Raw genomic sequence first — 19484 nt, 5'->3', positions numbered from 1 at the left:
TTTCTAAAAAGTGGAAAAGACATTTGTGTATATATATGTGTGTGCATGTATAACTAAATCACTTTGTTGTATACCTAAAACTAACACAATATTGTAAATTAACTCCACTTTAAAAAATTTTTAAGTGAATAATCTAAATTATTTTACTAAAATTTCCAGAGATGCAGTTTTGAGGGGATGTTATTGATTTCTGGTGTAACTGTGAACAAATATCATGAAAAGTATGACACTGATGTATTTGTACAATAAGTATTTTATATTATAAATTTTATGAAAGCAAGTACTTCATTTTATTCTCTGCTGAATAAATTGAATAGATAAATGAATACAATAATATGCAGGGCCTATTTCCAAAATTTAGCACATACACAGAAACATGTCCTGAAGTTTGCCACCTACCATTCTATACTCTTAGGAAAACACGTCTACTTGATTTTTCAACTTATTAAATTGCTGCTGTGAAAAAGAAAAAGAAAACAAAAAAACCTGGTTCTTTTTCCAGAGATATATTATGGATATATTTTAGCCAGTGATAAACACTGTGAATGATATATTGCCCAAGACACTTTTCTTGGATGACACTTTAAATTCAACTGCTGTGACCGCTGCTAACATCAATATATTAACACAAACAGGTCAAAACTTCCCATGAGACTATAACTAAGTTTTTCCAAAATCAGTTAATTTCTATATATTAATAACAAACTATAAGAAAGATAAATTAAGAAAATAATCTAATTTATAATTTCATCAAAAAGAGTAAAATACCTAGGAACAAATTTACCCAATAAAATAGCTAGGAACATATTTAACCAAATTTAACTCTAAGACACTGATGAAAGAAATTGAAGACACAAATAAATGGAAATATATTCTGTGCTCATGGCTTGAAAGAGTTGATAGTGTTAAAATGTACATACTACTTAAAGCAATCTACACATTCAATGCAATTTCCATTAAAATTCCAATGGCATTTTTCACAGAAATAGAACAAACAATCCTAAAACACATATGAAACACCACACACACACTAAACTGAATAGCCAAAGGAATCTTGAGAAAGAAGAACAAAACTGGATACATCATGTTCCCTGATTTCAAACGATATTACAAAGCTACAGTAATAAAAAAGGTATGGTACTGCCATAAAAACAGATACATAGTTCAGTGGAACAGAATAGAGAGCATAGAAATATAGCCCCACATGTATGGTCACCTAATTTATGATGAAGGAGTCAAGAATATACAATGAGGAAAAAACAGTTTCTTTGATAAATGGTGTTGGGGAAACTGGACCAGCAATATGCAAAAAGATGAAACTGGACCACTATCTTACTCTATCCACAAAAATTAACTCAAAAATGTTTTAAAGACTTGAACACAGACCCGAAACCAGAAAACTCTTAGAAGAAAACATAGGGAGTGTCTTGAGATCAATCTTGGCAATGATTTTTTTGGATTTGACACTGAAAGCAAAGACAACAAAGGCAAAAATAAACAAAGGGGACTATATCAAACTAAACAGCTTCTGCCCAGCAAAGGAAACCATCAACAGAATTAAAAGGCAACCTACTAAATGGAAGAAAACATTTGCAGTCATATATGTTAAGGGGTTAATATCCAAAATACATAAAGAAGTCATATGTATCAGTAGCAAAACAAACATCCAATTCAGAAACAGGCAGAGGATCTGAATACAGTCACATCTTGTTTTATGTGCTTACTTTATAGGGCTTCATGCTTGTGATTTTTTATAAACAGAAGGTCTGTGGAAATTCTGTGTTATCAAATTATGGTAAACATTTTTAGTAATAATGTATTTTTAATTAAGGCATGTACTTTTTTTATACATAATGCTATTGCACACTTAACAGACTACAGTGCAGTGTAAACATAACTTTTAGATGCCCTGGGAAACCAAAAAATTCATGGGATTCACTTTATTGTGATATTTGCTTTATTGCAATGGTCTGGAACCAAACCAGCAATATCTCCAAGGTATGCCTATAGACATTTTTCCAAAGAGGACAAACAGATGGGAAATGGGTACATGAAAAGGTACTCAACATAACTAATAACCAGGCAGATGCAAATCAAAATCACAATAAGATATCATCTCACCCCTGTCAGAATGACTATTAATGAAAAGATAAGAAACAAAAGTTTTGGCTAGGATGTGGAGAAAAGGGAAGGCTTGTGTACCATTGATGGGAGAAATTGGTAAAGCTTCTATGGAAAATAATATGGAGGTTTCTTAAAAAATTAAAAATAGAACTACCATATGAACCAGGAATTCCATTTCTGGGTATTTATCCAAAGGAAATAAAATCACTATCTTTAAAGGACAAGTGTACCACCATGCTCATTTCCACATTTTTTACAATAACTAAGACATAGAGATGGCTGGATGGCATCACTGACTCGATGGACATGAGTCTGAATGAACTCCGGGAGTTGGTGATAGACAGGGAGGCCTGGCGTGCTGCGATTCAGGGGGTCGCGAAGAGTCGGACACGACTGAGCGACTGAACTGAACTGAAGACATATAAACAGCCTAAGTGTCCTTTGATGGATGAATGGGTAAAGAGAATGTAGTATATAATACATATAATGGAATACTATTTGGTCATAAAAAGAAGGAAATGTTGCCATTTATAACAATGTGGATGGACTCTGAGGGCATTATACTAAAGTGAAATAAGACAGAGAAAGACACATACCACACAATTGTGGAATCCTCAAAAACAAATAAGCAAAACTCACAGATACAAAAATAGAGGCAGGGAGATGGGAAGAGGTAGGAAAATGGGTAAAGGAAGCCAAAAGGTACAAACCTCCAGTTCTAGAATGAGTCCTGAGGATGTAACAGACTGCATGCCAACTATAGTTAATAATACTGTATTTTATACTTGCTATGAGAGTATGCCTTAAAAGTTTTCATCACAAGAAAAACAATTTGTAACTCTGTAATGATGAATATTAACTAGACTTATTGAGGTGATCATACTGCAATATATAGGTAGAAACCACTTTTTGAAAGTTTACTTTGCATGACTTCACTTTTATGAAAGACCTATATTTATACCGTTTTTGCCAACCAAAAGAAATTCATAGAGGACTTTCACTATTACAAAAAAGGTAATTGCTTCTAGTTTTACACCATTCAGCTTACCAAGGATTTCATAGGAATTATCGACTTTCAGACAGCAGGGGAAACTGGTAAATTCATATATTGAACCATTATGGTGGATACCTCAAACTAATACAATGATGTATGTCAGTTTTGTCTAAAAAAAAAAAAAAAAAGAAACACAAGAAAGTTAATTCACCCTATAATCTTAACCCCTCTTGTTTGACTTGATGTGAAAGTGAAAGCTGCTCAGTTGTTTCTGACTCTTTGAAACCCATGGACTGTATAGTCCATGGAATTCCCAGGCCAGAATACTGGAGTGGGTCGTCTTTCCCTTCTCCAGGGGATCTTCTCAACCCAGGGATCAAACCCAGGTCTTCCGCATTGTGGGCAGATTCTTTACCAGCTGAGCCACCAGGGAAGCCCAAGAATACTGGAGTGGGTAGCCAATCCCTTCTCCAGCAGATTGTCCTGACCCAGGAATCAAACCAGGGTCTCCCACTTTGCAGGCAGATTCTTTACCAACTGAGTTATCAGGGAAGCCCACTGCTATTTGACTACTAGCAGTTAGAAAATCAGTTATATTATCCACTGTGTTGTGAACAGCAACACAAACACCAAAACCAAACACCTGACCCCAAGAAGTCTAGCAGCAGGAATTGACATTTTAGTACTACAGCTCCAGGCCCTCTTCCTTCTGGGTTTCCAAACTCTTGGCTGCCCTCTTGTCTATCAGAAGCCAGACTATACTGCTGGGCAGGCAGGGAAAGATGAAAGATGCACCGGTCGCAGTCCTGGCCATTCATCAAAGCACTGTTCACCTGGGTTGTGTGCAATGTTCCTATTTTTACATATGACTCTTAAAAGAAATTATCTCTTCCCTGCTCAATGTTATGTGGCAGCCTGGATGGGAGGAGATTTGGGGGGAGAATGGATACAGGTATATGCACATCTGAGTCCCTTGCTATCCACCTGTAACCATCACAACATTGTTAATCAGCTATACTCCAATATAAAAGAAAAAGTTTTTTTTTTTTAAAGAAATGATCTCTTCTTGTTTAAGTCACAGTTATTTAACACTGTGATTTTTGCTTTCTGTGAATAACTAAGAGGCAAAGTAAACTCACGCACTGTAGAGGGCAGGGAATCGACATGTTAAAAATAAGACTAGCACTAAAGCTCTCAAAAACCATGTAGATATTTAAAAAAGAGATCCCTGCAGATCCCTTTATTTATCTATAAACAAAAAACCCCTAGAAACTGTGAATCCACAGGCACGAAGTTTCTTTTATGTGTTTTTGTATCAGTGAATTCAGCCAACTCCAGTATCAGCACCACAGCTAGTGCCTCATACTGTGGCACTGAATAAGATCTGGTGAGGGTTTCTGCCGACTTAAATTTGCCTCATTCTCCAGCAAGGATGTCACAGAGGGGCCAAGGATTCTGACCTCCCTATCGCCCCCAACTTTCTTTTTTCTTAAATTCCTGAGATGACTGAAAATATCCTAATCACTGATAGTTATTCCTTAGATGTTAATTATGCAAAAAACAAGGGGATATGGTTTCAAATTCAGCTGATGGTACACAGCGGACACCCAGTCAGTGTTTGAATATCCATGTAGATGAAAGAAAAAGAGCGATGAGCAACAGGGTAAATGGGGATACAATGTTTCCTTAGTGTCTTGAGATGAGTAATCAAAAACTGGTATTTTTCTTTTTCTCCAATTAGAAATTACTCAATGGGATGAAAAGGAGCCATACAGTGTGGATAACTTTGCATAACTAACCCAAGCATTTTTAAAATTATATTTGGTAGAATATTAGTGTTCTACAGATATTAATAAAAAACAAACTCATTGATAGAAGAGATATTCTTTTAAAACTCTTTAACATAAATGTAGAAAATGAACATATTAAGCTTTTTTCATGTCATTTTGAAAAAGTCTTTAAGATGTTATTCTGTCATAAGCATGTATACAAACAATTTTGCTATTTTTAAAAAATCCAAACACTTATTTTTAACTCATGAACCCGAACTGTTATTCAATAAATAAAGTTATATTTTATAAACTTGGAGAAAAAAATTAATCAGAAACAACTCAGTCTATAAAATATTAGACTACAAATTTCTAGTAATTAAAACTATTTAGAAAAAAAAATTTAGGCTAGTGTAAGGTCCATCTAGTAAAGGCTATGGTTTTTCCAGTAGTCATTTATGGATGTGAAAGTTGTACTATAAAGAAAGCTGAGTGCCGAAGAATTGATGTTTTTGAACTGTGGTGTTGGAGAAGATTCTTGAGAGTCCCGTGGACTGTAAGAAGAACCAACCAGTCCATCCTAAAGGAAATCAGTCCTGAATATTCACTGGAAGGACTGATACTGAAGCTGAAACTCCAATACTTTGGCCACCTGATGCAAAGAACTGACTCATTGGAAAAAACCCTGATGCTGGGAAAGACTGAAGGTGGGAGAAGAAGGGGATGATAGAGGATTAGATGGTTGGATGGTATCACCAACTCAATGGACATAAGTTTGGGTAAACTCTGACAGCTGGTGATGGACAGGGAGGCCTGGCGTGCTGCAGTCGATGGGGTCACAAAGAGTCAGACAGGACTAAGCAACTGAACTGAAGACTAGACAAAGGTTAATAGAAAAAATAAGTGGTACAGTAATTGATGCAGATAGATTGAGACTGGATTCGGAAAATAATAAATATGACAGCAAAAGTGCAGTTCAGTTCAGTTTAGTTGCTCAGTCGTGTCCGACTCTGCAACCACATGAATCGCAGCACGCCAGGCCTCCCTGTCCATCACCAACTCCTGGAGTTCACCCAGACTCACGTCCATCGAGTCAGTGATGCCATCCAGCCATCTCACCCTCTGTCGTCCCCTTCTCCTCCTGCCCCCAATCCCTCCCAGCATCAGAGTCTTTTCCAATGAGTCAACTCTTCGCATGAGGTGGCCAAAGTACTGGAGTTTCGATACTGCCTAATTTCCCAACATCATTTACTGAACAATTAATCTGGAAAAACACTCATTTTGATCCCTACCTCACAACAATGTAATTCCACCTAGCATATGCAAAGATTTACATACAGAAAAATAAAAACTATGTACATTCAAGAAGAGAATGGGATGAATATTTTTAAATTCTTGGAATGGAAAGAGCTTTCTTACATATAACAACATTTAAGATGACATCAAAGTCTTACAGACAGAATCGATCTGGCAGTAAATTGAGTCAGAGATAGGGAACACAGGCTGAAACACAAGTCCCCAGAGTAAAGAGGAACATGACCTTATAGTAGTTTGTGAAAAAATGATGAAAGGTAGGTATGAAAACAATTGCAATAGTTATTTTATGGAAGAATGAATAAAGAACAAAGAAACAAACAGGAAGTGTCTAATATGCTGAAAGACAGCTTTGCCAAATAAAGACCTGAGTTAACAGAACAAAAGCACAGACAGAATTGTTAAAAACCCATAAAGAAATATGTCCAAGTTACATAGTTAACTACTGGTGGAACCGTACTTTGAATCCAGACCTGCCTTATTCCCATGTTTATATTCCTCTGATTTCCACATATGTGTCAATCAGCCATCAGAGAAAAAATCTTTCTACATGCAATGTAATACCTTGAAATGAATCCTAAATCAGAAAGGGGACATTATTGGAAAAACTGGTAAAATTCCAATAGAATCTGGAACTTAGTAGTAACATGTCAGTGTTAATGTCTCAGTTTTGATCATTATCCTATAGTCATGTAAGTATTAACACTAGAGACCTGGTTGAAGGGCCTGTAGGTGTGCAACATCTTGGAAGTCTAAAATTATGCCGAAATAAATAGTGTGTTAAAAAATAGAAGCAAACTCTCAAAAATGATGCCTTTGTTACCACCTTAAAACTCATAAGGAAAAAGATTTATTGCATAGTCAAATTTTTAAAAGGGCATGTTTTGCATTATAACTAGTTCACAGGTTTGCTTTGATTTTTAGAGGTTCACTGATGATTTTAAAAACAATTATTAGCCTTGATTATACTATTTTTTGAAAATACAACTTATGTAACTTTTTTAATAACATTTTTCCTTTCATACTTACAGAATACTTACAGAATGCCGTAAGTATTATTCTTTAAAAACGTAAGGTGATCTGGCTGTAATGAACTGTCTTCATTTCTGCTACAGAAGTGACAAAAGTTCTGGACTTTAACAGCAAGAATTAAATTTAGAGGATTAATAGAACTGCCTGGTTTTAGGAGCTGTCAGATACTGAGAGAATCAGGACTTCAGAAATAAATGAATCCTAGGAGCAAAAAAGCTGAAGCATATAATTAAGTCGAAAACTCAGAGGAGGTTGACTAGGTAAGGAGAGGGGGGGAAATACTGAGAAAAAGCGAAATAAAGAACATTAATAAAAATCAGGGTTTAGGTGTCTCTAAAGCATTGAGATGTGACAAACTATGGAATAGGGGAAATATCACATGAATAGTAGTAAATCAGATTGGATAAGGCACTCACTCAAAGCCTGCCAATGGGTCCCATCACTCAGGGCATGAGCCAGAGATCTCTGGGAATGCTCAGGATGTACCCCTCTGCCTCCATCACTTCTCTGATTCCTGTTCTACCATCAGCCTCTCCCTCATTGCCCTCTAGACACCCTGCTCCTCCATGCTGTTCCTCAAGCAATCCAGGCCTTTGTACTCACTCACGTACCCACTAGGAACATTCTCCCCCAGCAGATACCACCATGGTTCACTCCTTTTCCTCCTCAAATGTTGCTCACACGCTAACTTTTCAGTGATACACCACTAAGAACACTCATACTGATCCTCTGGCATGCTACTTTTCTCTACCCTGATCTTGTTTTTTCATAGCTGCTTCCACCATCTATCAGTAATTCCATCAAACTGCTGTTCTCCAACTACTAGAATGTATGCTCTCAGATATGTACCTATTTGCTTGTTTTCCCACCAATACTTCCCCAGAGCCTATAATAGAGCTGGGTAGGATAAGGGTTAGGTGCTCCATAATTTATTGGCTACATCAATCAATACATAAATGTGATTTTTCAATAATATTATTTAAATAAGAGTAATAAATCACAGGTAATTTCTTTAAAGTTGCCTTTTGAGCAACCAGAGTAATCTTTTATTTGTTGGGCTCCAAAACCACTGCAGATGGTGACTGAAGCCTTAAAATTAAAAGACGCTTGCTCCTTGGAAGAAAAGCTATGGCCAATCTAGACAGCATATTAAAAAGCAGAGACATTACTTTGGCAACAAAGGCTCGTCTAGTCAAAGCTATGATTTTTCCAGTAGTTATGTATGGATGTGAGAGATGGACTATAAAGAAAGTTGAGCACTGAAGAATTGATGCTTTTCAACTGTGGTGTTGGAGAAGACTCTTGAGAGTCCCTCAGACTGCAGGAAGATCAAACCAGTCAATCAATCCTAAAGGAAATCAGTACTGAATATTCATTGGATGGACTGATGCTGAAGCTGAAGCTCCAATACTTTGGCCACCTGATGCGAAGAACTGGAAAAAAACCCTGATACTGCGATAGATTGAAGGCAGGAGGAGAAGGGGATGACAGAAGATGAGATGGTTGGATGGCATCACCGACTCAACAGACATGAGTCTGAGTAAGCTCCGGGAGTTGGTGATGGACAGGGAAGTGTGGCGTGCTACAATCCATGGGGTCGCAAAGAGTCGGACACGACTGAGTGATTGAACTGAACTCATTCTCTGGGTATTTCCTACACTGAAGAATAACCTCTATAATGTTTTAAAAGGGGTCTTAGTTTTACAAAAAAAACTAGACAGTTATCTGAGACAATTTCAACCCAGGTTCATTCACTGTCAGATTCAGAAAGATAAATTCTTTAGGCGTCTGATCTTATGAGCTTAAATAATATACCAGAAAAACCTTCTCATTACAAAAACTTCACATGAGCAAATGCTCATTCACATGATTCACTAAGCTAATGGAACCGTACAATCCCAGCCTCCTCATTTTAAAGATGAAGAAACAGGCCTAGAAAAGCTGTCACTGCTTCACCTTCACTTTGAACATAGCTGAAGAAGTGCTGAACAGGAGCCAGCCTGAACAAAGATGGAACTATTACAGAATGACCTAGCTGAGAAACATTGTGCAATGCAGCGTAAGTCCAGATTGAACGTTTTCAATTCACCATGTAACTAAATTTTCATTTTCTCCAACTCATTCCTGTATCATTGTTCAGAGATCATATTGTCTGAACAGTCAAGATTCTCTTTGCCTTGAGATCACTACCAGAGCAAGCAATGTGATCACCTCCCTGAGTATTTTAGTATGTTCAAGGGCCACCAAAACTTCCAGAACCCACTGAACATTCAGCCTCTTGTTCAAGACCTTTGCCTGCCCTCTGGAGAGAAGTTCAAGGCCAGTTTATTTTACAAGTTTCTTACTCTTTTCAGCAAATGAATTGCCAATTAACTCTCATGAAATCAAATGGAAGCAGCTTTCAGGGTTTAAAAATGTGTGGCTTCTCTTTTTTTTAAAAAAAACCATTGGCTGAGAAATTGAACACATGCCACTGTTTTGTTATCAGTGGGGGGAAAAAATCTGGTGTCAGATTTCTATTCTCAGAGGTAACAGCAGCAGTTAATCCACATAAGTCCATTTCCCAGGTCCCCCAACAGTTGTCTCTGATTTTAGAGGGACACACAGGCAGCTACTTTGGCAAAGAAAGTCTATAAAATGAAGTTGCCTGGACCAAAACACCTATATTGATTTTTAGTACAATTCAAAACACAAGGAAACATCAGTTTCCTAAGTAGCACATACTGAAATGGACAGGGAGAAATACACCGCAAAGAGTTCAGAGAAAGAAGAGGGTAAAAGACAATTACATTAGCAAACATCTGTTCTTTTCTTTTGTTTCTGAGGTTGTTGTTTTTTGTTTTGTTTTTGTTTTTTTTTTCCAGGTTTGTAGCACTGAGAGGCTTGAATTAAACTGCACTCTCCTTATCTGAGAATCTGAGATTGCTCCTTTAGGGGTACTGTGCTCCCAGCTGGAAGCCTAGGCATTTAATAGACCTTTAGGAAATAAAGCCGACGACTTTTGAACATTTTAACATCCTCCTTAAAGCCCTCAAAGAGTTATTTTTCCCAATTAATCTTTCCTGCTCTCTCAGCAAATGGCAGATCTGTTTAAACTGCATTATAAACATATTATTTACCAATGTAGCATTCAGTTTGCTGCAAGCAAGTATTTTCCTTTGAAATCCTTAATGAGACAAAATGCCTTTCAAGCCAGAGACCTCTGGAAGGGAGGTTGGGAATTGGAACAGACCAGCCAGGACTTACCATGGCCCCTTCACTTCTTCTCTGGGCAACTTCTCTCTGCAGTCGGGCCACAGCCAACTTCTCCCTGGAGAAGCAAAAGTACATGATTAGCTGACCATCCTTCTCAGGGCAGAGGGACACTGGCATGGCTTCGAAACATCCTTTTGCCATCTCCAGGAAAACCCCCTCCTTGGTTTAGCTCACTTCCTCCACTAAACTTTCTATAAATATTTAAAGTGATTGGTCACGAGTGCATTGTTTTCACTGCGTGTCATGAAAGAGACATTTTTGTAATAGCCAAATAAATGCTATATCCCAACTCAAAGCTTCCCTTTAAGTTCATGAACATGTATCACTTATAAATGTTCCGTGGCTAAAATATTTCAGTTTTCCTTTCTGTTATCAACTTTGCTCATAAATAGTTTTAATTATTTTTATTTCTTTTGTTGCCCTATGTAGATAATTGAATTTGAAAAGCAAACAAAATGTAACCTGGTACCATTCTTGAAATAAAAACAGAAAATCCTTGGCAGGCTTGATATATAACAGGAACAGTGCTGGCCATTTTACCTGATCTCATATGAGACTGACAACAACTCTATAATATTAATAGGCTTCATATGAGACTGACAACAACTCTATAATATTAATAGGCTTTATTATCTCCATTTCATACATATAGAAATGAGGCTAAGAGGCTAAATAATATATGAAGCCCCCAGCTGGTAAATAGTAATATCACAACCAAATTTTAGGTCTTCCTTAGTTCAAAACCTACTTAAAAATTCTACATATCATTTTTCAGGATCTATGAAATATGAAAATGTGAAATTGAAAATCAGATTATTTAAGTATTTTTTAGTTCACAACAGGGAACTATTCCTAAGAGCTTTGTATACTTTATAATTGGAATTCTGATTTCACTTTTAAAAATATAATAGTCACCAAAATTTTAAAGACACTTTTGTAAGGTGACAGATATCTTCATTTTGGCCAACTTTTCAATTATTCTTAAAAAGTTAATAGATGAAGTAGGGGTAATGAACTCTTCCAGTAATTCTCAAGTCTCAGTTCTGGCAAGGATCTTCCCTGAAATCCTCTACTGCCTTCAATTTGAAAGCTATTTCAGCCCTCTGCTTTCCCTCTCCACAGGATCAGCGACATGCAAACAGCAAGGAAGCAACCTGAATCCAAGATTAGGGTGAGGATTTCTCCCTCTCTAACCATTTATGTATTTGAAATGCTCAAGACTGTCAAGAAGGCATGCATTTTAGTTTGGTTATGGGCTTCCCTGGTGGCTCATATGGTAAAGAATCTGCCTACAGTATGGGAGACCCAGGTTCAATATCTGGGTTGGAAGATCCCCTGCAGAAATGAATGGCTACCCACTCCAGTTTTCTTGCCTGTAGAATTCCATAGACAGAGGAGCCTGGCAGGATATAGTCCATGGGATGGCAAAAGAATCGGACACAGCTGAGCAACTAACACTTCCACTTTCACACAAAGTAGACTGACTTTGTAGTAGGAATATTTCTCTCTCTGAATAAACACCTAAAGACACAAACTAGAAGGAGGAAAAGTAGAATCAGGAGACTTTTGAGGGATAAAGTTTTGGGAGCCAAGGGCAGGACCTGTGCTTATAATCTATGAGATGGCAACAAAGTAGGTGGAAAGAAGCCAGAAAGAGATGGGGTCATGTGTCCCTTTTTGGGGTTAGCCGGGCAAAGAGCCCACACGTGTTTTCTGATCCAAGTCCAGATGAGCAGGAGCAGAGAATTGAAAGAGAAGACTATGACAGATTTCTGGTTTAATAAGAAAATTAAACACTTGATAAGTATTCATGAGCCCAAAAGAATGGAGAAGATTACATTCGTAGTCTATGACTCAGTAAGTCCACTCTGAGGTATAAACTCAACAGAAGTGTGTGTGTGTGTGTGTGTGTGTGTGTGTATATATATATATATATGTTCACTAAAAGACATTGTACTATATTGTTCATAGAAGGACTACTCATAACACCATTAAACTGAAAATGCACACACCCATTAACAGTAGAATGGATAAACCTGAACATAGTTATACATTAAAATGTCATAAAGTACTAAGAAGGAACAATCAAGACTTCAACACAATAGTAATGGGTAAAAGAATAAAATGTAGATGAATATACAGCTAATTTATTTCATTTATTGAAGTTCAAAGATGGCATAACTCTACCTGTTTGATAAAGTAAGAAAAAGAAATTAAAGATACAATTATCAAATTTGGTTTTGCTGTTTAGTCGCTAAGCAGTGTCTCACTCTTTGCAAACCATGGACTAATGGAGGCTCCTCTGTCCTCCATTATCTGCTGGAGTTTGCTCAAATTCCTCTCCATTGATTTGGTGATACTATTTAACCATCTCATGCTTTGTTGCCCCCTTCTCTTTTTGCTTTAGCTCTTTCCCAGCATCAGGGTCCTTTCCAATGAGTCAGGCTCTTTGTATCACGTGGCCAAAGTACTGGAGCTTCAGCAACAGTTCTTCCAATGAATATTTAGCATTGATTTCCTTTAGGATTGACTGGTTTGATCTCATTGTTGTCTGAGGGACTCTCAAGAGTCTTCTCCAGCACCACAATTAGAAAGCATCAATTCTTTAGCACTCAGCCTTCTTTATGGTCCAACTCTCACATCCATACATGAAGACTGGAAAAAACATAGCTTTGACTGTATGGACATTTGTTGGGAAATGATCTCTCTGCTTTATAATACGTTGTCTAGGTTCATCACAGTTTTCTTTCTAAGGAGCAAGCATCTTTTAATTTCATGGTTGCGGTACCATCCTCAGTGATTTCAGAATCCAACAAAATAAAAGCTGTCACTGCTTCCATTGCTTTTCCACTTTTATCAAATAGGAAGAGGTAAAAATTGGCAGTATTCAAAGACAATATAATGTTCCAAACAGAAAATCCCAAGGAATTTACAAAACAATAAAAAGTTTAGCAAAGTCACAGGATACAAGTGAATATACAAAAATCAATTGTGTTTTTATGTACAAGCATCACACAATTGGAAAATCAAATTTAAAGAATTTATAATAAGATAAAATACTTAGGGAATAAATGTAATAAAAGACTGCTACACTACAAAACACTGTGTACAGCAATTAAATGAGATTTTATATGACACACACCTCATTTATGTGACACAAAAACTTAATATCACACTCAAAATTTTTACCAAAATAATCAATAAATTATTTCTCACTGGAATATATAACATGATGAAACTAAATAAAGAGAATCCAGAAGCTACTCTGATGCTTATGATGATAATTAAGTTAATATAACAGTACCTGAATTTATTGCTTTTTCAGAAACATTTAACTTCTAGTCTACACTCTATACTGTATTATATTTCCCTTGATTGTTACTTAAGTATATCTTTTCCTCTAAATAAGAAAACCTTCCTAAGTGATCAATGCAAAGAAATACAGAAAAACAATAGAATGGGAAAGACTAGAGATCTCTTCAAGAAAATTAGAGATACCAAGGGAAAATTTCATACAAAGATGGGCACAATAAAGGACAGAAATGGTATGGACCTAGAAGCGGAGGATAGCAGAGAAGAAGTGGCAAGAATACACAGCCACTTCAAGAATACACAAGAATACATAGCAAAGAAGAGGTGGCAAGAATACACAGAAGAACTGTACAAAAAAGATCTTCATGACCAAGATAATCACAATGGTGTGATCACTCACCTAGAGCCAGACATCCTGGAGTGAGAAGTCAAGTAGGCCTTAGGATGCATCACTACGAACAAATTTAGTGGAGGTGATGGAATTTCAGCTGAGTTATTTCAAATTCTAAAAGATGATGCTATGAAAGTGCTGCATTCAATATGCCAACAAATTTGGAAAACAGCAGTGGCCACAGGAATGGAAAAGGACAGTATTCATTCCAATCCCAAAGAAAGGCAATCACAAAGAATGATAAAACTACTGCATGATTGTACTCATCTCACACGTTAGCAAAGTAATGCTCAAAATTCTCCAAGCTAGGCTTCAACAATACTTGAACTGAGAACTTCCATATGTTGAAGCTGGATTTAGAAAAGGCAGAGGAACCAGAGATCAAATTGCCAACATCCGCTGGATCATCGAAAAAACAAGAGAGTTCCAGAAAAACATCTATTTCTGCTTTATTGACTATGCTAAAGCCTTTGACTGTGTAGATCACAACAAACTGTAGAAAATTCTGAAAGAGATGCGAATACCAGACCACCTAACCTGCCTCCTGAGAAATCTGTATGCACATCAAGAAGCAACAGTTAGGACCGGACATGGAAAACTGGACTGGTTGCAAACTGGGAAAGAAGTATGTTAAGGCTGTATACTGTCACCCTGCTTACTTAACTTATATGCAGGGTACATCATGCAAAATGCTGGGCTGGATGAAACACAAGCTGGAATCAAGATTGCCAAGAGAAATATCAACAACCTCAGACATGCATATGACACCACCCTTATGCCAGAAATTGAATTGGAACTAAAGAGCCTCTTGATGAAAGTGAAAGAAGAGAGTGAAAAAGCTGTCTTAAAACTCAACAGTCAAAAAACAAAGATCATGGCATTCAGTCCCATCACTTCATGACAAATAGATGGGGAAACAATGGAAACAGTGACAGACTTTATTTTCTTAGGCTCAAATCACTGTAGATGGTGACTGCAGCCATGAAATTAAAAGATGATTGCTAAGCTGAGTGCCAAAGAATTGATCCTCTTGAACGGTGGTTTTGAAGAAGACTCTTGAGAGTCCCTTGGACTGCAAGGAGATCCAACCAGTCCATTCTGAAGGAGATCAGCCCTGGGATTTCTTAGGAAGGAATGATGCTAAAGCTGAAACTCCAGTACTTTGGCCACCTCATGTGAAGAGTTGACTCATTGGAAAAGACTCTGATGATGGGAGGGATTGGGGGCAAGAGGAGAAGGGGACGACAGAGGATGAGATGGCTGGATGGCATCAGTGACTTGATGGACCTGAGTCTGGGTGAACTCTGGGAGTTGGTGATGGACAGGGAGGCCTGGCGTGCTGCGATTCATGGGGTTGCAAAGAGTCGGACATGACTGAGTGACTGAACTAAACTGCTTCCTGGAAGAAAAGCTACGACTCAACCTAGACAGCATATTCAAAAGCAGAGACATTACTTTGCCAACAAGGACTGTCTAGTCAAGGCTATGGTTTTTCCAGTAGTCATGTATGGATGTGAGAGTTGGACTGTGAAGAAAGCTGAGCACCGAAGAATTGCTGCTTTTGAACGGTGGTGTTGGAGAAGACTCTTGAGAATCCTTGGACTGCAAGGAGATCCAACCAGTCTATTCTGAAGGCGATCAGCCCTGGGATTTCTTTGGAAGGAATGATGCTAAAGCTGAAACTCCAATACTTTGGCCACCTCATGTGAAGAGTTGACTCATTGGAAAAGACCCTGATGCTGGGAGAGATTGGGGGCAGGAGGAGAAGGGGATGACAGAGGATGAGATGGCTAGATGGCATCAGCGCCTCGATGGATGTGAGTTTGAGTGAACTCTGGGAGTTGGTGATGGACAGGGAGGCCTGGCATGCTGTAATTCATGGGCTTGCAAAGAGTCGGACACGACTGAGCGACTGAACTGAACTGAACTGAACCTCGACAGCATATTAAAGAGCAAAAACATTACTTAACCGAGAAAACTCTGTCTAGTCAAAGCTATGGTTTTTTTCAGTAGACATGTATAGATGTGAGAGTTGGACTATAAAGAAAGATCAGCACCAAAAAATTGATGCTTTTGAACTGTGGAGTTGGAGAAGACTCTTGAGAATCCCTGGACTGCAAGGAGATCAAACCAGTCAATCCTAAAGAAAATCAGTCCTGAATATTCATGGGAAGGACTGATGTTGAAGCTCCAATACTTTGACTACTGATGAGAACTGACTCATTGGAAAAGACCCTGATGCTGGAAAAGATTGAAGGCAGGAGAAGGAGACTACAGAGGATGAGATGGTTGGATGGCACCACTGACTCAATGGACATTAGTTTGAGCAAGCTCCGGGAGTTACTGATGGATACGAAAGCCTGGTGTGCTGCAGTCTACTGTGTCATAGAGTTGAACATGATTTGACAAGTGAACAACATGTAAAGAGATATGCCCACTTTCGAACAGCCATGTGGAATTGTGTGACGCAAACATAGAGAATTTCCAAGTAGTCTGAGTCACAGGAAAGACAATTCCCATCCCTAGCCCTGCTCCCTGCTTGTCTTCATTTACAAGTTGGAAACTCACTTTAGTCTAGTTTATGGGAACTACTCTCATTCAAAGCAGCCTGGTGGTGAAGGAAAATTTTCATGAAAAACAAATACAAGTGCCTCTTTGGGCCCATGCTCTGTAATGCCCTAAATCATTTGTTTAGGAAACACAATATATATAATGCCTTAGAACAATTACTAAGGGATCCCAATAAAAGCCCAGTGTCCTCTATGGGGTGGGTTGGCAAGACCAGTGGCAGCTAAATCACACTACAGCAAGGGGACCCCAATTTTATGTCCTAGGAGCTATCTCATATAGTAAGGCTCTGAATCATATTTCCTTTGAAAAGGGTGTTTCAAGGCTAAAACTCACCTAAAAGGGTCTTGAGGGTCCACATTTTTGTATTCCCTAAATCTTTCAGGCTTTTGGTATTTCATGTACGTACACTTTATGTCAGCAGGAGTTTTTCCCAGCAGGAATTGTATTTTTGTGTGTGTATGAAAGAAGGATTGCCTTTTTTTTTTTTTTATTAAAATTAAGAAAGTAATGGAGTTGTTGAATGGGTAAAATGATCTATGATAAAATTCTTAGGATTTCTAGATGTTAATATTTCTGGGCTCAAATTATGAACTTAAAGTATTAAAACTTAAATTGGTCTTTTTTTGAAAACTCTACTCTCATTTGCCCTTGGTGTAGTTGCCCCTTGGTAAGCCGTATCTTCAAATTCCCGTGGTCCCAGTATATGTATGGAACCAACTGGGACCAGCATCTTTTTCAAGTAAATTCAGGGTTCTTAAAAACAGCTTTGTATAAGAAATAAAGAATCCTTAACTTGCAGGCTACCCAAGGCAAATTAAACACACTTCCAAATATTCTGGTTCCTATTTGAAGGCTTTAGCTTATCTGCTAAAAATTGACAACTGTGCTTTTACAATACATCTCTGTTTTGTTTTGTGTTTGTAGCAAAGCCAGTAACTCATTATGAAGAGGATATTGACTTTATGATTGCAAGACAAATGTTCAGAGTTATTTTATCAAGAGCTATGGCCCCTTATTTATAGAACAGGGATAAAAGAAGGATATAAAAAATAAACAAACAATAAAACAAAAAAATCACAACACTCATTTCTCCTTCAGTTAAATGCAAAGAGAACTTTTCTTTCCAAGAAGGACAAAACAGAGCTACATTTTTATTCAAGTTTATACCCAAATACTGAATCAGTCCCAGGTTTCTAAATCCTTCATTGCAGCCCCAGACAATCTCATCTAAAGACTGTAACAAACAACAACAAAATTATTTACGTGAACCACAGACCTTCAGAATACCACTGATACACCTACAAGTTAAGCCACAGAAAGACTGTCTACAATGATATCAATATCAACAGGATGTTGGCATTTGTAAAAGCCAGAAAAGACCTGCAAGGTTTGGATGTTTAGAAAATGTTCCCCAAGGAGAAAGCAGCTTGCAAAGCGGGACTGTATTCAGTTTTCGATGTGTGGAGCCCTCAAACTTCAGGGCAGGGAACAGCCATCTGTTGCAGGAGTGGGGCAGGCAGCCCTGTCGGTGGTGTTCTGCTGCCATTTGCAAGGAAGCCCGGCATCCATCCTGAACGTGTAGGAATGATGCCACTGTTCAGGCTTGCTCTCCACCAAGCAGATGGTACCCCTGTGACACTGCGCTGAAGGAAGGGGCAGCACTGGTTGACACTCAGTGTGAGTGTGGAGAATTACTTCTACTTATTTTAAGTCTCATCACACCCAAACTGGCGATATACACAACACATTTGAAAGGTGCAGATCGAAATGCACATCCAGCAAGCTATCAATACAGTAAGTACTCTATGTGTTTTCACCAAATTGCCAGCTAATCTGTTATTTCTATTTGACTCTTCTAGAAAAATAAAGCATAACAACTAAGCATGTTCACATATGTATTAAAAAAAATAGTACTGAGCAGCTTACAAACCTAAAGTCCATTTCCTTTACTGTAGGAAAGATACTGTGATATTTATGAATCTTCTAATATCCCACCAAACTGTACCTTCATGTTCGTTTTGGTTGTGAGGATAAACTCCTATATTTTAAAGTATTTAAACTCAGTTATTTTATATATTATATAATGTATATATCTATCCCTATTTTATTTGGAATGTTCTGCTGATTATATATAGCAATCCAATGATGGAAATAGTAATTCATTCAGCAAACATTTAATGTGAGTTTACTCTAGGCCTGGCCTGATACTAGGCACTGGGAAATAGAGAGCTAGGGTGTAACAGACAGAGAGCATATCGAGGCACTCCTGTGTCATAGGGTGCATGAGCATAACAGGAGTGCCAGGTATTACAAAGTGTTGCTTACTTAAAAGTTGGTTTTTAAAATAAATGTTAGGTAATGATTTTTCAAAAAATAGAAATGTATCTGCCTTTAAATGAATAGGTGCATTCTCCTATCTCTAAGAAAATTATTTTCCAAATGTCATGCTTTTTTTAGCAGCAAGTCATATAGAAAAATATAAAATACTGTTTCCATGAGTATTTTAGTTATTAAGAATGTCTATTACAGAACTTGATTGCACTATTAAATTCCTTAAGTTTTGCAGGTGATGGTACTGGACTTCAGTTCCAAGTTTTGCCCCTTTAGACAATGATGTTATCCAGGTTATTTTTTTTTTTTTCCAGAGAAACTCAATTGACTTCTTCAGCCTTTTCCATTCCAATATACCATATCACAATTATAAAAAATAATATTAAGTTAA

The 19484-nt window shown here is 37.6% G+C and overlaps 1 protein-coding gene across 8 annotated transcripts in view; it reads right to left on the bottom strand.

Moving 5' to 3' along the window:
- NCKAP5 (NCK associated protein 5) overlaps positions 1-19484 on the bottom strand; it is a 1211030-nt gene that overhangs the window by 625619 nt on the left and 565927 nt on the right. For all 8 annotated transcript variants that reach the window (XM_070799923.1, XM_070799938.1, XM_070799949.1 and 5 more), the window contains one exon: positions 10480-10543. In XM_070799923.1, the coding sequence (XP_070656024.1) occupies positions 10480-10543 (64 nt within the window). The remainder of the gene's footprint in view (positions 1-10479; positions 10544-19484) is intronic.

Source organism: Bos indicus, chromosome 2 (genome assembly GCF_029378745.1).
Source record: "Bos indicus isolate NIAB-ARS_2022 breed Sahiwal x Tharparkar chromosome 2, NIAB-ARS_B.indTharparkar_mat_pri_1.0, whole genome shotgun sequence".
Lineage (NCBI taxonomy): Eukaryota > Metazoa > Chordata > Mammalia > Artiodactyla > Bovidae > Bos > Bos indicus.
This window is presented reverse-complemented; position numbering and strand designations above follow the sequence as displayed.